Genomic DNA, 23,019 nt, shown 5'->3' with positions numbered 1-23,019 from the left:
CCTGATGGGAGTAACTTGTAGTTGGTTTTGGCAGCCTGTCAGAGCCACTTCTGGGATGGTCACCTTGCTGCCTCAAGTCTGTCTCTTGTCTTCTGTCTTCGTGAGGTTGGAGGAAGTCTCTGCATTTCATCCTGAAGGAAGCAAAACCCTTAGGGAAGTCACCAAGCTTATCCAGCTCCTGCCTAAAAGAGGAGCCTAGAAAGGAAGAGAAGGGTTGGATGGGACCTCCAGAGATCATTGAATCTAACCCCCTTGCCAGAGCAGGATCACTCAGGGCAGGTCACACAGGAACATGCTCAAGCAAGTCTTGGAAGTCTCCTTCTAAGACTCAAATCCATTGCCACTCATCCTGGCACTCCCAGCCCTTGCCAAAAGTCCCTCCTCAGCTCTCCTGTAGCCCCCTGCTACAAACTGCTCTAAGGTCTCCCTGGAGCCTCCTCTTTGCCAGCCTGAGCAGCCCCAACTCTCCCAGCCTGTCCCCTCAGGGGAGGTTCTCCAGCCCTCTGATCATCTTCATGGCCTCCTCTGCACCCTCTCCAGGATGTCCATGCTCTGCAGCTAGCTGGCATTTGTCTAGCTTCATCTGTTGGTCCTGCTGTGTGTTCATCTACACTAACTGAACAGAATCTGGGTGGGCACAGGCTGGTAAAGTCCTTCCTCGTGAGGTGGTTTTCCTGGGCAGTGAGCTCTCGTTTTCAGCCCCCTGCTGAAGAGATGTTCATGTAGAGAGCAGGTAGAAAAGGACATTCAAAGCTTTTCCTGTGGCATCACTTCCTTAAGGCTTCTACCAGAGGTCCTGCAGTTAGTTTTTATTCCTGGTAGGCTTCTCTTTCTCTGCCAAGGAGCTGATCTCTGCATCCTCCGTGGCAGCCTGGAGGATCTCTTCAGCCTGTCAGTGCTTACTGACAGCTCTGGCTGGGCCTGCATCGGAGCCAAGCATGCAGCTAGAGGTTAATCATTCTGTTAAGCATGTTTGGCTGATTTGCTTCTCCAGAGATGCCTTCTCTGGTGAGCACAGCCAGGGTGAGCAAACCTTCTTACAGCCATCCTTCTGCTGCTGGGCAGAAGCTTCTTTCAGTTCTACCTCTGGCAACGTCATCACTCAGCTACATCCTGGTCCAAAAGGACTCTTGCAGAGGCAAGGCCCAGGATGTTTCCTGCAGTTGAGAAGTGCTAATTGCTTTAGCACCTCAAGCTTGCCAATTATTTTCCCATGTCACTCAGGGGAAGGGCAGGCTCAGCTGAGATGCTCCCTGCTTGCCTCAGGTCACAGTATCACCAAGGTTGGAAGAGACCTCACAGATCATCAAGTCCAACCCTTTAGCACAGAGCTCAAGGCCAGACCATGGCACCAAGTGCCACGTCCAGTCCTGCCTTGAACAGCTCCAGGGCAGCCCATTCCAGTGTCCAATGACTCTCTCAGGGAAGAACTTTCTCCTCACCTCCAGCCTAAATCTCCCCTGGCACAGCCTGAGGTTGTGTCCTCTTGTTCTGGTGCTGGCCACCTGAGAGAAGAGAGCAACCTCCTGCTGGCCACAACCTCCCCTCAGGTAGTTGTAGACAGCAATAAGGTCTGCCCTGAGCCTCCTCTTCTCCAGGCTAACCAATCCCAGATGTTTTGCTTGGCTTTGGTTTGCTGGGACTGGTCAGATCTGTGGCATTGCTTTAATTCCTTTGCTCTCCAACTGCAGATAAGCTGTCAAAAACCTGCCTGCTCCCTCTCTGCAGGGCTAGGGAAGGGGAGCTGCCCTTCAGCAGACCTTTTGGCTGCATTCCAGTGCCTGGGGGTCTTTCCCTGGAGCGCTGGGCCGGGATTAACAGCTCAGTGTCCTGCCATCACACAGCAGGCCACGTGTGACATAATTAGCAAGCTAGAAAGCGAGTGGCCTTTAAAGGTGGTCACTACAGCACCAGAGCCATCTGCTAAAGGGCAGGTTCAGCTCAGGCAGTCCATTGAGCCACCCTAATCCCTCGTGAGGCATTAGGCTGCCACAAGCTGCTGTGGCAACCCCAGCGAGCGGCACTGATGCGGCTGGCGGAGAAATTAACTCCCAGGACCCTCTGCTGATGGCTCAGGGCTGCCTTCTGCCCAGCTTCACCTGCAGCCTGTTTGTGTACAGGCCTGAGTTGGAGGGGGTTTGACTTCTGCTGCTGCATTACAGCTACTCAGAGGTAGCCAGGAGTGGTGTTGCTGGAAGGTGGAGGGAGCATCGAGCGTGGCAAAGTCCCAGGCTGGCTGTGGAGTGAAGCTAAGGTGGTGCTGCAGGGAAGAAGCCTTTGCTTCAGCTGCAGAAATGCACATGAGGACAGCAGCAGTTCAAAGCCCTGATGCCAGAGGCGAGTTGTAAGCAGAATCTCTGGCAGCTCTGTTTCAAAGCAGAGCACCAAGGACCTCCTGAGCAGTGAGGAGGGACATGTGGGTGTCCCAGTGGGGAGTGGCTAGGCCATCTTAGTTTTGTGGCTCAAGCTTGACAGTGAGGTTTCTCCTTTCTCTGTCAATCTGGCTGGCAAAGCAAGCCTGAGAAGGGGTCTTACAGATGTTCAGTTGAGATGCTGCTTGGAGATGAGTCACAGGAGTCACAGTTGTTCTTGCATGTGGGAAAGGAACAGCTTCCAGGGAACTTGTCACTTAGTTTCTGTTCAAGGAGCTTAAAATAACTGTTGGGAGTCACAGAACTTTAGAGGTTGGAAGGGACCTCCAGAGCTCATCCAGTCTAACCCCCCTGCCAAGGCAGGATCACCCAGGATGGTTCCCACAGGAATGGATCCAGGCAGGTTTGGAAAGTCTTCAGAGCAGGAGACTCCACAACCTCTCTGGGCAGCCTGTTCCAGGGCTCTGCCACCCTCACTCTAAAGAAGTTTCTCCTCATGTTGAGCTGAAACCTTCTCTGCTCCAGTTTGCATCCATTGTTCCTTGGCTTATTGCTGTGCACCACCCATAAGAGCTTGGCCCTCTCCACTTGACTCCCACCCCTCAGCTATTGGTAGACACTGATCAGATCCCTCTCAGCCTTCTCTTCTCCAGGCTAAACAGCCCCAGGGCTCTCAGGCTCTCTGCATAGGGGAGATGCTCAAGTCCCCCACTCAAACCCTTGTGGCTCTCAGTCTCTCTCCTTAGGGGAGATGCTCAAGTCCCCCACTCATCCTTCTGGCTCTCAGTATCTCTCCATGGGGGAGATGCTCAAGTCCCCCACTCATCCTTGTGGCTCTCAGTCTCTCTCCATGGGGGAGATGCTCAAGTCCCCCACTCATCCTTGTGGCTCTCAGTCTCTCTCCATGGGGGAGATGCTCAAGTCCCCCACTCATCCTTGTGGCTCTCAGTCTCTCTCCACAGAGGAGATGCTCAACTCCCCCACTCATCCTTGTGCCTCTCAGTCTCTCTCCATGGGGGAGATGCTCAAGTCCCCCCAGTTGTTCTTGTGCCTCTCAGTCTCTCTCCATGGGGGAGATGCTCAAGTCCCCCCAGTTGTTCTTGTGCCTCTCAGTCTCTCTCCATGGGGGAGATGCTCAAGTCCCCCAGCCATCCTCGTGGCTGTCTGCTGGACTCTTCCAGCAGGTCCCTGTCTTTCCTGAACTGGGGAGCCTAGAACTGAACACAGTATTCCAGGTGTGGCCTCACCAGGGCAGAGCAGAGGGGGAGCAGAACCTCCCTAGCCCTGCTGGCCACACTTCTCCTGATGCACCTGAGGATGCCATTGGCTCTCTTGGCCACAAGGGGCACATTGCTGGCCCATGCAGAACTTGCTGCCCACAACCAGCAGCTTGTAAACACAGAGGGCTTGGGGGGGTTTTGCCTTTTGTTTTGTAGCTACTCCTGACATCACCGGGCACAAGCGCAGCGAGAACAAGAACGAGGGGCAGGAGGCTCTGATGTACTGCAAGTCTGTGGGCTTCCCACATCCCGAGTGGGTCTGGCGCAAGAAGGTCAATGGAGTGTTTGAGGTAAGCAGCCTGGGCTGGCAGGGGTGGTGCAGCCTGCCACAGCCTCCTGGGAGGAAGGAAACGGCCACCCTGGGCTCAAGGGTGGAGTGTTTTAGGTGCCTTGTGGAAATGGAGGTTCCCCCAAACTCTGTGAGTGAGCGAGGCTGAAGGTTTCCTGCAGCAGGGAGGAAGAAAAGGGGGTGTGAATTGGCTTGGTGTGAAGTGTGGCTCATTGCATGGCTGCTGGGAAAAGCTATCGTAGAATCAAGCAGGTTGGAAGAGAGCTCCAAGCTCAGCCAGCCCAACCTAGCACCCAGCCCTGGCCAATCACAGAATCAATCAGGTTGGAAGAGAGCTCCAGGCTCAGCCAGCACAACCTAGCACCCAGCCCTGCCCAACCAACCAGACTATGGCACTAAGTGCCCCAGCCAGGCTTGGCTGCAACACCTCCAGCCACAGCCACTCCACCACCTCCCTGGGCAGCCCATTCCAATGCCAATCACTCTCTCTGCCAACAACTTCCTCCTCACATGCAGCCCAGACCTGCCCTGCCACAGCTTGAGGCTGTATCCCCTTCTTGCAGAGCCCAACCCCAGCTGACTTCAGCCTCCCTTCAGGTAGTTGTAGAGAGCAATGAGCTCTGCCCTGAGCCTTCTCTTCTGCAGGCTGCACCCCCCCAGCTCCCTCAGCCTCTCCTCACAGGGCTGTGCTTCAGGCCTCTCACCAGCTTCGTTGCCATTCTCTGGCACCAGCACGAGGCAGAGTTGAGGGTGTCTGCCACAAATTGCAAGGTGCAGGCAGTGAGGCATGACCTAAAATTGCTTTGGGTCATAAATGTCTCAAGGTGTTCTCCAGTGTTGCCAGCTGGCTGTGGCAGTGGCACCTGGTAGGTTTGAACCATAGAATGGGTTGAGTTGGGAGGGATCTTAAAGATCATCCAGTTCCAGCCCCCTGCTGTGAGGAGGGACACCTCCCATCAGCACAGGTTGCTCATGGCCTCATCCAACCTGGCCCTGAACACCTCCAGGAGGGAGTAGCCATAATCTCCCTGGGCATCCTGTTCCATTGTCTCCCTACTCTCACTGGAAAGAATTTCTGCCTCGTCTCCAGTCTCAACCTCCCCTCTTCCAGCTCAGATCTACTGTCTCTTGTCCTCACAGCCCAGAAGGCTAATGGCAGCCTCAGCTGCATTAAAGCAGAGTTGCCAACAGATCCAGAGAGGTGATTCTGCCAGACCTCTCCTGGAGTACTGTGTCCAGCTCTGAAACCCTCAGTATAGGAAGGATGTGGACCTGATGAAGCAGGTCCAGAGGAGACCATGAAAATGATCAGGGGGCTGGAGCAGCTCTGCTGTGAGGACAGGCTGAGGAAGCTGCAGAACCTTCCCTATGGGGACAGGCTGGGAGAGTTGGGGCTGTTCAGCCTGGAGAAGAGAAGGCTCTGGGGAGACCTAATAGCAGCCTGCCAGTACCTGAAGGGGGCTACAAGAAGGCCACAGAGAGACTGTCTGCAAGGGCTGCAGGGACAGGATGAGGGCAATGGCTTCAGACTAGAGCAGAGCAGTCATCAGGGGCATCTTCAACTAGATCAGGCTGTCCAGAGCCCTGTCAAACCTCTTTGAATATCTCCAGGGATGGGGCCTCAACCACCTCCCTGGGCAACCTGTTGCAGTGTTCCACCACCCTCATGGTAAAGAACTTGTTCCTAACTTCCAATCTAAATCTCCTCTCATTTCAAACCATTGTCCTCTGGGAACAGTCCCTCTGCAGCCTTCTTGTAGCCCCCTTCAGCTATTGGAAGGCTGCTTTTAGGTCTCCCCAGAGCCTTCTCTTCTCCAGGCTGAACAGCCCCAACTCTCCCAGCCTGTCCCCATAGGGAAGGTTCTGCAGCCCAATGATCACCTTTGTGGCCCTCCTCTGGACCTACTCCATCAGCTCCACGTCCTTCTTTTGCTACAGACACCAGAACTGGAGGCAGTGCTGCCTCGGCAGAGCAGAGGGGCAGAATCTCCTCCCTGTGCTGCTGCTCTCCCTGCTTTGGTTGCAGCCAGCACACAGCTGCCCCATCTCCTTCAGCCTGTGCTCACAGCAGAGGTGCTCCAGCCCCGTGATGATTATGCTCACAGCTACTGGTGTATGATGGACTTCAGCAAAGCCTTTGACACAGTCTGTCACAAGAAGCTCCTAGTCAAGCTGGCAGCTCATGGTTTGGACAGATACACTCTGTGCTGGATCAAGAACTGGCTGGATGGCAGAGCTCAGAGAGTGGTGGTGAATGGTGCCACATCCACTTGGCAGCCAGTCACTAATGGTGTGCCCCAAGGATCAGTGCTGGGCCCAGTCCTGTTCAATATCTTTATTGATGACCTGGACGAGGGCATTGAGTCCAGCATCAGTAAGTTTGCAGATGGCACCAAGCTAGGAGCAGGTGTGGAGCTGTTGGAAGGTAGGAGAGCCCTGCAGAGGGACCTGGCCAGGCTGCATGGGTGGGCAGAGGCCAATGGGATGAGATTTAACAAGGCCAAGGGCAGGGTTCTGCACTTTGGCCACAACAACCCCAAGCAGCACTACAGGCTGGGGACTGAGTGGCTGAGAGCAGGCAGGCAGAGAGGGAGCTGGGGGTACTGATAGACAGTAAGCTGAAGATGAGCCAGCAGTGTGCCCAGGTGGCCAAGAGAGCCAATGGCATCCTGGCCTGCATCAGGAGCAGTGTGGCCAGCAGGACAAGGGAGGTTATTCTTCCCCTGTACTCAGCACTGCTCAGGCCACACCTTGAGTGCTGTGTCCAGTTCTGGGCCCCTCAATTCAAGAAAGATGTTGAGGTGCTGGAACATGTCCAGAGAAGGGCAACAAAGCTGGGGAGGGGCCTGGAGCACAAATCCTATGAGGAGAGGTTGAGGGAGCTGGGCCTGTTTAGCCTGGAGAAGAGGAGGCTCAGGGGTGATCTTATTACTGTCTACAACTACCTGAAGGGACATTGTAGCCAGGTGGGGGGTGGCCTCTTCTCCCAGGCAACCAGCAATAGAACAAGGGGACACAGTCTCAAGTTGTGCCAGGGGAGGTATAGGCTGGATGTTAGGAGGAAGTTGTTGCCAGAGAGAGTGATTGGCATTGGAATGGGCTGCCCAGGGAGGTGGTGGAGGCACCATCCCTGGGGGTCTTCAAGCAAAGCCTGGATGAGGCACTTAGTGCCATGGTCTGGTTGATTGGATAGGGCTGGGTGCTAGGTTGGAGTGGATGATCTTGGAGGTCTCTTCCAACCTGGTTGATTCTATGATTCTATGATGGCTGAGCCTCTTAACGAGGCTGAGAGCAGAGGCCATCAGAGTAGCAGGTTTCTGGTGGTGCTTTGAAGCAGAGTTGTACTTTTCCCCTGCCTGAAGCAAGCAGCCTCTGCCAGGACACCTCACATCCCATCTAGCTTCCACGCCCTAGAAACGAACAGGCACCAAAGCTTCCTAAACCTCTTGCTTCTTCTCCACCTTTTTCTCCTTTCTCCAGGACATCAACAACTCCTCTGGCAGGTTCTTTATCACAAACAAAGACAACTACACCGAGCTCAGCATCACAAACCTACAGATCAACGAGGACCCCGGCGAGTACCAGTGCAATGCCACCAACCAGGTCGGCTCCGTCTCGGTCACCACCATCCTGCGTGTGCGCAGCCACCTGGCTCCCCTCTGGCCCTTCCTGGGCATCCTGGCAGAAATCGTTATCCTGGTTGTCATCATAGTCATTTATGAGAAGAGGAAGAGGCCGGATGAAGTCCCAGACGGTAAGTGTGCCCCGAGGCACTTGTAAAGAGGAGGAGCACCAAGCCCTGGCCAGGCGGAGCCAGCTGCTGGAAGCAGAACGAAGTGAGGCTTGGTGACAGGAAGGACCAGCAACTCAGTTCCTCCAGCTCTGAGCTCTTTGCTTTCTTCTCTGCTCCCTCTCTGAACATTAAGCCCAGCAAGTCCAGAAGTGTTGTGCTCACCCTGGGTTTCCCAAAACTCTCAGACCGTGAGGTGGGAGGGTGATTGCTGCAGTAGCTTTAAAGCTTCTCCTGCACAAGGGGTGTAGCACTCCTGACCCTTTCCTGCTGTGTCAGCCCTGAGGAGCCCTGCACATCAGCCCTGAGGAGCACAGGGCAGCACAGAGGTGTACTAATCCATGGTGGCACTCCCTCTTCCACATGGCATCCAGATTGGCCACTGGGCAGGTGTTGTAAGGAAGCATTCCCACCTAAAGGGATTGGGACCACAGGGATATGCTGCAAAAGCAAAACGTTTTCAAAGAGTGGAGGCAGGGCTCTGATTTTGCTGTGCAGTTGAGTTTGTGTTTAAGGACTGCTCCAGAAACTTCACCCAGTTTTGTAAGAGTCCCCTGAGGTCAGTTTTGTGAAGCTGGTGGCACTCACTAGTTACAGCCTGCTTGGTGCACACACACACACAAAGGATCAACTCTTGCATCTCTGAGCTGCTGCTGCACACCTTCCCTTTTTCCAAAGCTGGGAGAAAGTTGAGGTTAAAAGGAGTCCTTGGAAGAACCACAGGGGGAAGCAGGGCTTTAAAGTGGCACTCAGCTACTTATCACAGTGTTTATCAAGCAAACCTATCCGAGGAAGCCCCTGTGAGCAGCAGCTGTGTGGTGAGAAACATACTGCAGGAGCAGGACACATCCAAGCCAGTGGAGCAAGCAGGTGCTTTAGCGTGTGGAGGGCACCATGCTGGATCAGCACAGGAAGCTGTGCATCATCAGCATCTTCCTGGGCTGGACAAGCTCTCCAGCGTGGTAGGTAACTTCCACAGGCAGCTGCGTGATAGCTTGTGGAGCAGTGAGAGAGGTGCTGAGGCTGTGATCTGCTCGTGGAGCTTGGGCATGGTGATCTTCGCTGTGCCCCAGGGAATGGACACAAATAATCCTGCCAGACCTTGACAAATGATGGCTGAGACTTGGCTCACTTCTGTAGCAGATCAAAAGTGCCTCCAGCAGTGCGTGCCTAGAGGAAACCAGCTTTAGATCTTAAGCTCTGGAGTGTCACCTACTGATTCTAGAGCATGCCTTGAGACTGCTCTAGGTGCGTAGCCAACAAACCTTACACTGTGTGGTGCATGGTCCTCTGCATATCTAACAGCTTCACAGCTGCTGAGGGGTTTGCCTTGGTCCTTGGTCCTCAAAGCAGCCCTCAGCCAGCCCAGAAAACTTCAGACAATTCCCCTGCTCAGTGGCACATCTCCCACACTGCTCTGCCACCCTGGCCTAGCTGTGATGTCAGGAAGGATCTCACCTCTGTGGTGGCTGCTTGTAGTTCCCTGCCTTTCAGAAGTGCATTTCGAGTTTCAGAAGGTGCAAAGCAAGACAGCAGATGGTAATTGGGTGATTTGAGTCATTACAGGGAGCCTCAGATGGCCTCCACCCAACCAAAATTGGCCTTGACCCGAGCAGATCACAGGGCAGCCACCACCGTAGTGTGTGTAGGTGGAGAGTTCACTCCCTGTTTGTGTCAAAGGCTGAAGTTTTCCTGTCTGGCTCTGGCTGCTCCTCAGATCCCTGAGGGACCCAGGCTCATCATCTCTGCTGGAGCTGTCTGAGATGATGAGCCAAGTAACCAAGGATACTAAATTTGCTTGCTCAGTCTGCTCTTACTTTAGAGGCAGCTAAGCTTGAGCCCCGGAGAGCGATGCCCCTCCGTGGTGGGCAGATGTTGTCTCTGTCCACTCTTGGAGGGCAAAACCTGACTATGACAATCTTGATACCTGTGTATGAGGAGGCACAATCAGCATAACATCTTCTCAGCTCAAGTCCCAACTTGAGTCTTGCCTTCCCTTGGACACTCCTGCATCTTCAGTGGCACCTGAAGCTTTTTGTGCCGTGGTGGTGGGAAAACACTCTCTGAGCAGAGGTGTTTGGTGAATGCATACGTGAGAAATGGTTGATGGTCTGCTGATTTCCACCCCTGGATGTCTTCCTGGGGTCATCCTCAGTTTCATTGTTTTGTTCAAGAGACTGTTAGGAAATGCCAAAGTTAATGTTTGAATGCAGTGGCCTCTGCTTAGTGCTGGGAATGGAACCTCTCTGCTCCCAAAATCAGACTTCCACCCCTGCGTGCTGCAGTGAGCTGTGGTGGGAACAGCAATGAGCCTAGAGCTGAGCCAGATAGGCTCTGAGCACCACAGTGCTTAACAGCAAATATTAGTTGGCAGCAGATGTGGCTGTACTCAGCTCTCAGCTGGTTTCCCAGAAGTGTTTGGTTTAGTGTTGCTTTTGGTGTTTGAAGCCCTAAGAAGGGTTGGGCTTGTGCCAGATCTTCATACCAAGCTGTTGCGATGAGAATCGTGGAGTGGTTGGAGTTGGAAGGGACCTTGAAGATCATCCAGTTCCAACTTCCCTGCCAGGGGCAGGGACACCTTCCACTAGCCCAGGTTGCTCAAGGTCTCATCCAGCCTGGCTCTGAACACCTCCAGGGAGGGGCATTCACCTCAGGTTGGAGCTGTTAGTGCCTCCTTGCTAATGGGAGGAAGGCCAGCGGGAGCCTCAGCAGCAGAGCATCCTCCCTGCCCGCCCTCCTCGCCGGGAGGTGGATTTTGTCCTTGGACCAATCTTAGCTTGGCCTGTCCTCTGCTGCAGATGAGCTGGCAGCCTCCAGTAAACAGCCTAAATGTTGGCCTGCAGGCTCTGTGAGGTGACATCCTTTCTAAGGCCAGTGAGGGGACCTTGAGTCCTGGGGTCAGTTTTGGGGCCTTCATTCCAGGAGGGATGTTGAGGGACTGCAGTGTGCCCAGAGAATGGCAATGAAGGTGGTGAAGGATCTGGGAAACAGATTGGTGAAGAGCAGATGAGGGAGCTGGGGTTGTGTAGCCTGCAGAAGAGGAAGCTGAGGGGAGACCTCTTTGTTCTCTGCACCTTCCTGAAAGGAGGCTGGAGCCAGGTGGGTGTTGATCTCTTCTGCCTAGTGACAGGATGAAAGGAGATGGCCTCAAGTTGCCCCAGGGGAGGATTAGGTTGGGCATTAGAAGAAACTTCTCTGAAACGGATCTCCAAGACTGACACAGGCTGCCCAGGGAGATGGTGGAATCCCCATCCCTGGAGGTGTTTAAAAGCCTCAGAGATGTGGTGCTGAGGGCCATGGTGTAGCACCAGCCTCGGCAGAGTGGGCAGAAAGGTTGAACTGGATGACCTTTGAGGTCTTTTCCAACCACAAGGATTGTAAGATTCTATGATTCTAAGCCTAACAACAGCCAGGGGCAGCTTTTTGGGCTGTGCTCTGTTCATCCCAAGCCGGAAGGTGGAGCTGGACTGTTCCAGACTCTGCTGACAGCAGGCACACTGAACCGGAGTCCCTTTACCTTTCTCAGCCACGCTGGCCTGCCCTCACTAGGGACAGAAGCTGCTCATCTCCCTGCTCCTTGAGGACTGTGGTGAACTGGGGATCATTTCACACCCCCCCCCCCCCACTTCAGTTTGGTAGTGAGTTGGCACATCCCCCACTCCACCTTGACTACTGAAGGCCTCTTTTTAGAGGAAGATGATGCTTCCTGCATCAGCCTCAGCAGTGTAGAACTCTCTGAGAAACCAAATCAGTAGCTTCAGTGTTTGTCTTTGCAGTGCACGAGAGGATCTTTGCAAGAACCTCAGAGCAAAGTGAGGTTCAGCCTCGAGAGAATAAGGCAGGGTTGAGAGCTGTGGGTTTTTTTTTTTTGGTGAAGGCTAAACAAAGAAGTGCCAAAAAGGGACTTTGGATGAGTTGATACTGACCAAACCCACTCAGCTGCTAGTGGGGAATGTGACTGTTTGGAGAGAAACATTATCTCCATCCTGGAAGGTGTCTGGGATGCTTTCCAGAGCACCTGGGGACTCTAGCCAGCCAAAATAAAGCCAAACTGAATTAATTCCATTTCCTTTTCTCTCACCTCAGTGTGGCACAGGCTAAAAATGGCCAGTGGGAGAGTGCCAACGAGCTCAGCTTTTGGCAGAGGCTGGAGGGGCAGCTACCTGCTTACGCTTGGAGCAGATCTTCTTCATGTCCTGACGAGCTGCAGAGTCAGGCTGCTTAGGTTGCAGAGTTGAGGGGATAAAGGGAGGCTAAGAGGCACTTTCCTGCTGGCCTAACAAGGTGTCACCTCCACCTGGGAGGACCTGGACGCTCCTGGAACTTTGGCATTTCCTGACTGCAGTCAGTTTTGCATGGACCTCGCTTGGTTGTGTTGAGTTCAGTCGCTTTTTACGCCACGGGACAGGGCTGCTCAGTAGCTCCTTGGCTGACATTTCCTCCTTCACATAATTGAGATCTGTCAGTTTATTCTTTTGGGTTTTTCTTCCTGCTGCTGCAGAGCAGAAAAAGGAACTTGGCACCTGTGAGGTCTGGATTTCCACCAGACGAGGTGTGAGGGTGGCAGCAGAGGATGCCCAGTGCCGGCGTGCCTGTGGTTTAGGGGTACTCTACTCCCCTGCTGGGAGGGCAGGTGACCCCCTCTTTGCCATCTAAATTATGTGCTGGAAGGAGGAAGGGAGGGCAGATTGTGCTTGAGGTTGTGCATCCTTTCTAAGAGAGAGCCTTGCCTCGCTTCCCGGCTGGTGGAGCAGTGGAGGGCTGGAGGGGCCGTGGGCAGCCCCGAGGGGGTGAGCGAACTCGCGGCCGGCCTGCGGTGGCTTTGGGTGATGAAAGCTGCATGAGCCTGGCATGTGGAGGCCAGAGATGCTGCATGTGCCCCGGGGAAGGGTTCCAGCAGGGCACTGCTGATGCGTTTGGCACAGAATGCAGGTTGCTTGGACTCGCCTTGAGGATGAAAGGAAGCAAACAGCTCTTTACTCCTCGGCGGGGATAGCTTAAGCTGCTTAGCGCAGATGGACGTAGCCATCAGCCACGGTGACCTGAATGTAGTGTGTCAGAGGGGGCCCGCAGGACGTGTTCTTTGCCTTGCTGGGGGATCAAACGGCCTAAGGTGAGCAAAGAGGCCGTTTGAAAGGGTGTGTCTGGGGTAAGTAGAAAGTAAAAACTCGTTGGCTGCATTCCCCTGGAGGAATGTGGAGAGTTTTTACTTCACAAGCCACCTTCCACACACTGTAGCTCGGAGCCAGGAGGCGACTGGCTTCTAACCTGTCCTTTCTCTCCTCTTTCATCCTTCTTCCCTTCTCATTTCTCAGCCTGATACAAAGACTTCCCTTAAATGCTTTTCTGCTCCGACCCTGCAGAGGCTCCATCCACCAACCCCTCCCCCCACCCCCTTCTTTCTAATAGCCTTTTGTTTTTCCTTGACTTTCCTTGTTCCTGCTGTTACTGTAAGTAACTTAAAGAACCAAATGTTGTCAACTGAAACGATTTGCTTGTGACTACTACCGTTTGGGGTTTGGTTCCTTTCTCTTTCCTTCTATCCAGATCCTTCTCTCCCATACTTAAAATCCAGCAAGGGGAGGAGTTGCTCCGACGGGCACAGGGTGAGGCTGGGGCTCAGCAGCAGGCATTGGTGTATTGGGGTGGCAATCAAGCAGCCTGGCTCCTCTGGGCCTCCTACGCCCTGTTTTGTTAGGTGCTGAATCCCTCCAGCCTGGTGTCACTGATCTGGGCCACACAAACACACTTGTGCCTTGGCTCCATTTCAGAGCAGCTACTCTTGGTGGTTTGCTTTAAGGAGCGAGATTTGTGTCCCACTCCCTCCAAGTTAATCCATGAAGACAAAGGGAAGAGACCCGAGTTGGGCAATGCTGCCTTGGAATCTCTGCCTGCAGCCAAAGCAGGGTGTGGGTTATGCTGGTGGCCCTGTGTGGCTGTGAAGTGCTCTCTGCTCCATCTGGAGCCTTCCATAAAATGATAAACTTCTTTTCCCACTCGGACAAGCACATCTCAGAATGCTTCTAAATGTTCTCCAGAGTTCTCAAGCCTCTTGGTCAGATTTTTCCCTCCTTGGAAAGCAAAATCTTAGAGGGAGCTTTGAAATTGCCCTCAGAATGGGCTGCCCAGGGAGGTGGTGGAGTCACTCTCACTGGAGGTGTTCAAGAGGAGACTGGATGGGGCACTTGGTGCCATGGTCTGGTTGATTGGATGGGGCTGGGTGCTGGGTTGGACTGGATGAGCTTGGAGGTCTCTTCCAACCTGCTTGATTCTGTCAAACAGGAGAATTCCACAGTGGTCTCTCTAAGGTTTTGGAGACACTGGAGGTTGTGGTGTCACACAAGGGCCCAAAGCTGCCTCAGATCCTGGCTTCGGCTTTGCCTTTTAAGCATGCAGAGATCATAGAATGGTTTGGATTAGAAGGGACCTCCAAAGGTCATCTGGTCCAACCCTGCTGTAGTCAGCAGGGACATCCTCCTCTCCAGGTCAGGTTGCCCAGAGCTCTGTTGAGCTTGACCTTGAATATCTCCAGGCATGTGGCCTCAACCACCTCCTTGGGCAACCTGCTGCAGTGTTCAGCACTCTAGTGCAGAATCTGTTCTGTTGATTCACTGATTCACAGATTGCATTGGCTTGGAGGGGATCCTCAAAGGTCATCTTGTCCAACCCCCTTGCAGTCAGCAGGGACACCTTCAGCTAGCTCAGGCTGCCCAGGGCCACATTGAGTCTGATCTGCCAAGGCAGGCCTGAGGTTTGCCACACATAGGTGTAAGACCCACCACAAAGCTGCTGGCCTCCCTGGGTAGGCCTTGAAGCAGCAGAAGTGCTGAGTCCCCAGGGATGCATCCGTTTGAGTCTTAGTGCTGGAAGGAGCCATTAGTGGTTCATTTTTAGCTGCCACCAGTCACAAGAGGCCACGTGAGAGAAATCTGACATTAAAAATAACCACCACAGCTTTTCCAAAGGAGGGAGAAAACTGAGGAACATCACAGCCACCGGCTAAATTGAGGCTGAAGGGGAGGGAAGGGGGACACAAAACATTCCCAGGCTGGGAGGAGGAGCGGAGGAGCTAAAGCCAGATCAATTTGCCAGCATCTTGCAATCTAAAAGCCCAGCTCTGTGTGCCTGGCGGGACTGATGGTGCCCCTGTTACACCATGCGCTGTGAAGCCAAGGGGAGCTTCAGGACCACGGGAAGCAGTAGTCACAGCAAGGGGCCGGGGGGTTGCAGACCAATGAGGGATTCCGAACTAAGCAGATCTGCCTCCTCCTCCCACTCGCAAAGGAAACTGCCGCCCAAAGGAGGAGGAGGAGGAGGGGGTTTGAGCGTGCTCAGTCCTCAAGAGGGGTCCAGAGCGGAGCGCAGCAGCGGCCCCGGGAGGCTTCTTGTGCGCGGCCGCAGGTTGCTTAGAGCAGAGCTCCTCCCGGCATGAAAGGTTTGCGGTGATATTGATGAAAACCTGTCGGTTACTATGACTTCTTTTTTTTGTTTGTGTTTTTTTTCCCCCCTTCAATTGCATCATACCCTTAAAAAAACGGTGGTAAGTGTGAGATCTGCATGCTTTGGAGTTTGTTTAATCTCCGCTTCAGTCTATACAACGCACAAGTCATGATGTTAACACTTCTCTCTCGAAACTTTTCCTCATTCACCTTCACAACTAATTCGGATTTCGGTTTTGCTGCTTTGGGTTTTTCTTTTCGTTTTTAATCTTGGTTGTTTTCTTTATTATGATTTCTTCTTTATTTTTTTTTTCCCTGTCCTGTTTCCCCCCTCCCCCTGATTTTCGCTGAGGTTTTCGGTCTTTGTCTGTACTGTTTCTTGGGGATGCTTTTTCCAGCAGTTAAAGTCGGCTGACAGGGCAGAGATAATTCTCCTTGGTCTGATTTTAATCTCTTGGGGTGTTTTTTTTTAAGCTCTTAGATGGGAAGAGTGGGACCCAAGTGGTGGTGAATCCACTACTCCATTTAAAAGTGCTCTTACCCCGGTGGCAGCCTTGATAAATGCTGAGCTTTTTTTTTTGTTTGCTTGTTTGGAGTTTTGTTTTGTTCGGGTGGTGGTGTTGGGGTTGTTTTTTTTTTCCTCCTTTTGAAACCACGCCAAAGTACTGACCTGAAACAGACAAAACGTTTTACCAGCGAAGGAAAAGCGGTCATGCTCTAGCCAGGGTGCAGTTTGATGTCTGAAGTCCAGCCAAACAAACTCTCAAAGAACGTTGCTGATGCTGGTTTAGGAAGCTGGGACAGGCGAATGGAGTCTGGCAGCAGCACGGCACAGCTCCGCTGGGCTGGGAGCCCCGATGGGAGGGGGGAGGAGGAGGGGGCTCGCTGGCTGCCCGAGGCTCAGCCTGCTTCTCACCCATCTTTTGTGACTCAAAAGATGCCCGCGGAAGGAAGTTGTAGAGTCACTCTGCCGTGCTTTGTGTCGCAGTACCTGATGTGTCTCTGTATATCTCCACTGTATATACAACAGCACATTGATGTCTGGTTGTCCTGACTAGTCCCAGTTCTCTCTGTCCCTTGTCCGATAGTCTACTGGACTCCTGTGGACACTGGTGTGTGGCTAGTCTGTTATTTTGGCTGTAAAGCTCTTGGTTTGTGGTTAGTCCTTTCTTTTTTTGAAGTACCTTCTTTTTCGTTGGGGTCACTGTCTGTGCTAGCGGTGGCTTTGCCTATCCGTTGTTGCCTTGACGAGGTACGGGTGGAAGTAATGTCCCCCCTGCGACCGACATTACTCCCGGCGTGTGCTCATGCGGATGCCTACACTCCCGAGACCGTAATCTCCATAACTGCTTCATGTGCACTAAAGCACCCTTGTGGAATCCTGCTGAGAGTTTCTTTAGAGGCTCCGATGCAAACCAGAGCCGATCCCTGCGGCACGAGGTGGCCGTGAATGGGTCCCACTCCCTCCCCCGAAAAAAAACCTCCCAACAGGAGTCCTTAACCGCCCGGATTGAATTTCCTCCCCCTCCCCCCCTTCTTTTGTGTGTGCTGCTGTTTCAGTGCACTTTCCTCTCGTGCGACTGCAGCTTGGGAGCTTGAGAACACACCCCAAAAAAACCCCCAAACCCTCAATGGGTCACAAAAGAGCTCTTTTGCAGATGATTTCCTCCTCCCCCATATCTGTGAAGAGACCCAGGCAGAGCAGGGCTGGCAGGCTGCTGGCCCTGGAGTCTGCGGTCTCTGGAGGTGTTCCAGCACCTCCCCAGCTCCTGGTGCTGTGGGATGCACACACAGCGCCTGCTGCTGCCCAAGGACTAACTCCTTGGGTTCCCTTGCATCTTCAACCTCCTCCCAACCTGGCCCATCCTGACGAGACGTTAAGAAAAGCAGAATGTAGACTGCCAGAATCGTTTGGGTTGAGAAAAGACCTTTAAGGTCATCGAGTCTTAACCATTATCTCTGCATAGAGGTTGTGTCATCCCCGGGGGAAGATGCTGAACCTGTGGGGCATGTCTCCTGTGGTGTGCAACCAGCAGTTGAAGAATGGCTTAAAATTGCTCTCTTATTTAAAACAAAACCCAAAACAACAACAACAACAAAAACCAACCCAAAAACCAAACTCAAAAGACTCCCAAAGCAAGAAAACAACCAGCAGGATTTTACAACTGAGACGTTGGTTTGTCCTCTCATCTTATTTCTTACGAGATTGAACCACTGGAACTTGGGGACAAGATGAGTTCAGTGCCCATATTGCAACAATCTGTCCGCTACAGTTGCAGTTCTTCATGACCAGCATTCCAAAGTGTTAACTAAACCCATCCAAGCCACACACCTGCCATTAAACCCCAGCCCCAGAGCAGTAACTCCATGGCTGCACCAGCCAGCAGAATGGCCTTGAGTGCTGTAGATAGATGGGTTTGCTGCTTGCCCTGCAGCTGGGGCACCCTGCAAACGCTGACACTTGCCTTTTCTTTCTTTCCTTGCCCTGCCTCTGCACCTGGATGGTGTCGGGATCCTCGCTGCAGATGATGAACCAGCTGGGCCAATGTAAGTGGGGTGGTGAGACAAGAGCTGAGCTGACTCGGAGGGTTGGTGGAGAAGGGACTGTTTGCATAGGGGATGGGACCAGGGGAAGTGGTTTGAAACGAGAGCAGAGCAGATTTAGGCTGGATGTGAGGAACGAGCTCTGTGCCATGAGGGTGCTGGAACACTGCAGTGCTTGGGGCCCCATCCCTGGAGACATTCAAGGTGAAGCTTGACAAGGTTCTGGGTAGCCTAGTCTAGTTGAGGACTGCAGGGAGGGTGGGACTGGATGAGCTTTGGAGGTCACTTCCAACTCAAAGCATTCTAGGATTCTGTAGGGAGAGGATCAGAGAATCACAGAATGACTTAGGCCGGGGTTGTTCATCCTGGAGAAGTGAAGGCTGCATAGAAACCCCCTGGTGGCCTTTCAGTGCTTAAAGGAGCCTCCAAGAAAGCTGGAGACAGACTTTTGAGCAGGGCCTGCTGTGACAGGACACGAGGGTGATGGTTTGAACTGAAAGAGGGCAATTCAGACTGCAGAGAAGGAAGAAACTGTTTACACTGAGGCTGGTGAGATCCTGGCCTAGGTTGCCCAGAGTAGAGGGAGATGCCTCATCCCTGGGACCATTCAGAGTCAGGTTGGTTGGGGCTCTGAGCAGCCTGCTTTAGTTAGAATCACAGAGTCACAGAATCAGGCAGGTTGGAAGAGAGCTCCAAGCTCAGCCAGCCCAACCTAGCACCCAGCCCTGGCCAGTCATAGAATGAAGCAGGTTGGAAGAGAGCTCCAAGCTCAGCCAGCCCAACCTAGCACCCAGCCCTGGCCAAGCATAGAATGAAGCAGGTTGGAAGAGAGCTCCAAGCTCAGCCAGCCCAACCTAGCACCCAGCCCTGCCCAACCAACCAGACCATGGCACTAAGTGCCCCAGCCAGGCTTGGCTGCAACACCTCCAGCCACAGCCACTCCACCACCTCCCTGGGCAGCCCATTCCAGTGCCAATCACTCTCTCTGCCAGCAACTTCCTCCTCACAGCCAGCCCAGACCTGCCCTGCCACAGCTTCAGCCTGGGTCCCCTTCTTCTGCTGCTGGCTGCCTGGCAGCAGAGCCCAACCCCAGCTGGCTACAGCCTCCCTGCAGGCAGCTGCAGGCAGCAATGAGCTCTGCCCTGAGCCTCCTCTGCTGCAGGCTGCACCCCCCCAGCTCCCTCAGCCTCTCATAGGGTTTGTGCTCCAGGCTCTTTCACCAGCTTTGTCACCCTTCTCAGGACACCTTCCAGCATCTCAACATCTCTTATGTCCCTTGCAGTCTAGATGACCCTTAAAGGTCCCTTCAAGCCAAACCAGTCTGGGAGGACTGAGGAGGATGAAATGTTTCTGAGGGAGAGTGAGCTGACAGACAGGGGAGGCGAATTGCACTGGGCACAAAGGGGGCAGGAGGGCAGTCTGAAGCCAAAAGGCAGCAGAAAATGCTGTTGCTTACTTACAGAGACCTTATTTCCCCCTCCTCCCCACCCCACCCCACCCCTTGCCTGTGACTGATTCTGATGCACGTTCCTTTATTCTTTTCCTGCAGGAAAACCAATTCCACAAACAATCACAAAGACAAAAACTTACGCCAGAGAAACACAAATTAAAAACGCTCATCATGTAAGTATGACCTGCACACCCCTGAGGGAGGGCCAGGCCAAAGCCTTCCCTCCTCTTCCTCTAGCGCTGGGGTTGTGTGGACAGAACTGGTTCCACGTAGGGAGGAATTAAAAGCTGCTGAGGAGGGGGCAGCTCTCACACCTCTCACACAGAGCGCCGGCAGCTCTCACACAGGCTGCAGGCAGTTAAACGATTGAAGTCTCCATAGTCACTGCTAATTACATGTCCCCAGCCCCCCTCCTCGCTCACTGGAGGCTAAGGTGTGGTCGGGGGAAAGCTGTTAACCTCCACGTAGATCCCCAGGAGCTGTGGTGGCAGGGGGTGGTGGAACTGCTGCCGGGCATTGACTGGCACCTTTTCTCCTCTCTCTTTTGTTTTGTAGAGCTTTAAGTTTCTGAGAGACTGATGGCAATATGACCTGCTAAATTTAAGGGTTGGAACTCTTGGTTCTAGAACTCCAGTTCTGTCTGGTTGTTATTCTTCTTTTCTTTCTTTTTCCTTTCTCCTCCTTTTCAAGTGAGCAACGATATGACTGTCTAAAGCATGCCTTATTTAGCCTCTCCTGTAAGGGTGACCTAGCCATTTTACTAATGCTTCCGTGTAGAAGGTGTAAACTCTTTCGGGCTTCGATGTGCTGTGAATGTCGCTTCCTTCTTTCTCTTTTGTTTTGAGTTGCTTTTCTTTCCCTCCCCTCTTCCCTGGGTCTATTTAAGCATTAGGAGTAGCGAGTCGGTCGCTTGCCCGCATGCGCCGTTTTTTCCTTGCCGTAGCTGTTAAGGTTGGCAGAGCTCCCCCCCAGCGCGCCGCTGCCATCTCCTGGGACTTGTGTGGAGCGTGGAGGAACTCGGAGAGCCCGAGGAGGAGGAGGAGGGGTGTAGGTGCGCGGTTCTAGCCGGGGCCGGGGTGGGTGAACCCAAACGACAGTCACCGTGTTTCATTTCGAAGCTGCTGATGTTCATTCCTTCCTGTGTGTCTGAAAGCGGAGAGAGTTAAAGGTGCTGGGAACTTAGAAACCCTGGAATCGATCTCAAGGGCTTTAACCCACGGAGAGAGGGAGACGCGGTGGGGGGAGGGGGTGTGTGTGGTGGTGGTGGGGGCGGTGCGTGTGTGTGTATGTGTGTGTGTGTGATGGAGGGGAGGAGGATATCCTCCAGTCAGGCTTCCAGAGGCTGGGATGATGGTGAGACTCGCTGGTGGTGGAAGGCAGTTGAAAACACAAAACTTTTTGGTTTATAAATATATATATATAGAGAGAGATGAAATTGCTTTTTAAGTGATGATGATGATGATTTTTGTTTGTTTTCTTATGTTAACTCCTGTAAATTCTCAAATCCTTTTGCACTGATGTGTTCAACATATTCTTGTACATTCAATTCAGGCAGACTTTTATAATTTCTCTTTGATTTTATTTTTTGGGGGGGGGGAGGTTTGGTTTATTTGGGCTTTTTTTTTGTTATTTTTTTTTGGGGGGGGGGGTTGGTTTCATTTTGGTTCTTGTTTTGATGATGAAAATGTTACAGCATGGTGATATTCTATGCAACTAGTTCCAAATCTGAGTTTGACACTGTAATTTTCCTCCTGATCTCAAAAGATTGTAGAAATAAGAGAACCTAAAAGGGTTTGGTTTTTTTTTTTTGGGGGGGGGAGGTTGTTTCAGTTTTTTTTTCCCCTCCCCCTCCTCTCTCATGACAGTGAGTAACTGTAGCTGCATGACCTCGTGTTCTGTGTATTTGTTGAAGTGCAATGATGTATAAACAAAACAACCAGAGAAAACAAAGTGGATTCACCTGTTTTTAAAAATAAAACACTGACCAAAAAAAAAAAAACCAACAAAAAAAGACAAAACAAACACCAAAAACCAACAAAAATCTGTCTCAGACTTTTCTCACCTGCACCCCCTGAGTTGGGGGGGGGGGGGAGGGGATGGGATTGATTCCTCACTCAACCTTCTGTCAGTTTTTTCAGCTCTTTCTCCACCTCTTCCACAAAAGCTGGGAAGTTCTGGTCCAGGAGGCAGAGGTGAATGAAGGGGCCCAGCTCCTCTGCCTGCCAGGCCGAGTGGTGGTACAGCCTGGGCAGCTCAGACTTCCTCCTCAGCACAGACTGCAGAAGCAAGAGGTAGAATCAGAGAATCGCCGAGGTTGGAAGGGATCTCAAGGATCATCCAGCTCCCAGCCCCTGGCAGAGGTAGGGACACCTCACAGGATGCTAGGGGGTGGAAGGGGCCCAATGGGATCATCCAGCTCCCAGCCCCTGGCAGAGGTAGGGACACCTCACAGGATGCTAGGGGGTGGAAGGGGCCCAATGGGATCATCCAGCTCCCAGCCCCTGGCAGAGGTAGGGACACCTCACAGGATGCTAGGGGGTGGAAGGGGCCCAATGGGATCATCCAGCTCCCAGCCCCTGGCAGAGGTAGGGACACCTCACAGGATGGTAGGGGGGGGAAAGGGCCCAAGGAGATCACTGAGTCCAACCCTCCCTGCCGGAGCAGGACCACACAATCCAGCACAGATCACAGAGGAACACATCCAGACAGGCCTGGAAAGGCTCCACACAAGGAGACTCCACAACCTCTCTGGGCAGCCTGTGCCAGGGCTCTGGGACCCTTCCAGGCAAGAAGTTCCTCCTTGTGCTGAGCTGGAACCTCCTGTGCTGCAGCTTCCATCCATTGCTGCTTGTCCTATCCCAGGGAGCAGTGAGCAGAGCCTGTCCCCCCCTGCTGCTGCCCAGCCCTCAGGTACTTATTTATCAAATCCCCTCTCAGTTTTCTCTTCTCCAGACTAAGCAGCCCCAGGTCCCTCAGCCTCTCCTCATCAGCCATGCCCTCCAGTCCCCCAGAGCCTCCCACTAGAACAGGTAGCTCAAGGACTCATCCAGCCTGGCCTTAAACCCCTCCAGGGATGGAGCAGACACAACCTCCCTGGGCAATCTGTGCCAGTGTCTCACCACCCTTACTATAAAGAACTTCCTCCTAACATCTAGTCTAAATCTCCTCTCTTCCAGTTCAAACCCATTCCCCCTCGACCTGTCACTACAAGACCTTGTCAGTAGTCCCTCCCCAGCCTTCCTGTAGGTCCTTTTCAGACCCTGCAAGGCCACTCCAAGGTCTCCTCCAAGCCTTCTCCTCTCCAGGCTGCACAGCCCCAACTCTCTCTGCCTGTCCTCACAGCAGAGCTGCTGCAGCCCTCTCAGCATTTTTGTGCCCCTCCTCTGGACTGGCTCCAACACTTCCATGTCCCTCTTGTGTTGGGGGCTCCAGGACTGCAGGTAGGGGTGAGCTATGTCAGGTTTGAAGGATGCAGTGTTTTGGGGAGGAGCAATCCCCTGCACCAGGACAGCTGAGGGGCGACCTGCTGGAAAGCATCTCTATGGAGAAGGCCCTGGGGGTGCTGGTAGACACCAACATGAGCCAAGAAAGGCCACTGGTCTCCTGTGGTGTATGGAGGTCAAGGGAGGTTCTTATCTCCCTCTGCTCTGCCCTAGGGAGGCCACCTCTGGAGTAGTGCATCCAGTTCTGTGCTCCCCAGTTCAAGAGACACAGGGAACTACTGGAGAGAGTCTTGCAGAGGCTACAGAGATGCTGAGTGGCCTGAAGATCATCCAGTCCAACCCTCCTCCTAAAGTAGGATCGTCCACAGCAGGCTGCTCAGGACTGCAATGGAATCTCCAGAGGAGGAGGCTC

The 23,019-nt window shown here is 53.1% G+C and overlaps 2 protein-coding genes across 3 annotated transcripts in view; one reads left to right on the top strand and one right to left on the bottom strand.

The window, feature by feature from the left end:
• The window catches only part of NPTN (neuroplastin), a 77,258-nt gene extending 56,053 nt beyond the window's left edge, over window positions 1-21,205 (top strand). The window contains exons 4-8 of one of the 2 annotated variants that reach the window (XM_064157238.1): window positions 3,809-3,942; window positions 7,422-7,695; window positions 17,708-17,717; window positions 19,264-19,337; window positions 19,720-21,205. In XM_064157238.1, coding sequence (XP_064013308.1) covers window positions 3,809-3,942; window positions 7,422-7,695; window positions 17,708-17,717; window positions 19,264-19,324 — 479 coding nt within the window. In that variant the 3' untranslated portion in view covers window positions 19,325-19,337; window positions 19,720-21,205. Of the gene's footprint in view, window positions 1-3,808; window positions 3,943-7,421; window positions 7,696-17,695; window positions 17,718-19,263; window positions 19,338-19,719 lie in introns of both variants that reach the window. The other variant, XM_064157237.1, reaches the window with a different exon arrangement.
• REC114 (REC114 meiotic recombination protein) overlaps window positions 20,806-23,019 on the bottom strand; it is a 33,190-nt gene continuing 30,976 nt past the window's right edge. Inside the window, exon 6 of the mRNA XM_064158173.1 lies at window positions 20,806-21,440. Coding sequence (XP_064014243.1) covers window positions 21,279-21,440 — 162 coding nt within the window. The 3' untranslated portion in view covers window positions 20,806-21,278. The remainder of the gene's footprint in view (window positions 21,441-23,019) is intronic.

Source organism: Pogoniulus pusillus, chromosome 17 (assembly GCF_015220805.1).
Source record: "Pogoniulus pusillus isolate bPogPus1 chromosome 17, bPogPus1.pri, whole genome shotgun sequence".
In the NCBI taxonomy this organism is placed as follows: domain Eukaryota; kingdom Metazoa; phylum Chordata; class Aves; order Piciformes; family Lybiidae; genus Pogoniulus; species Pogoniulus pusillus.
Note: the sequence above shows the minus strand (reverse complement) of the source record. Positions and strands in the feature narration are given on the sequence as shown.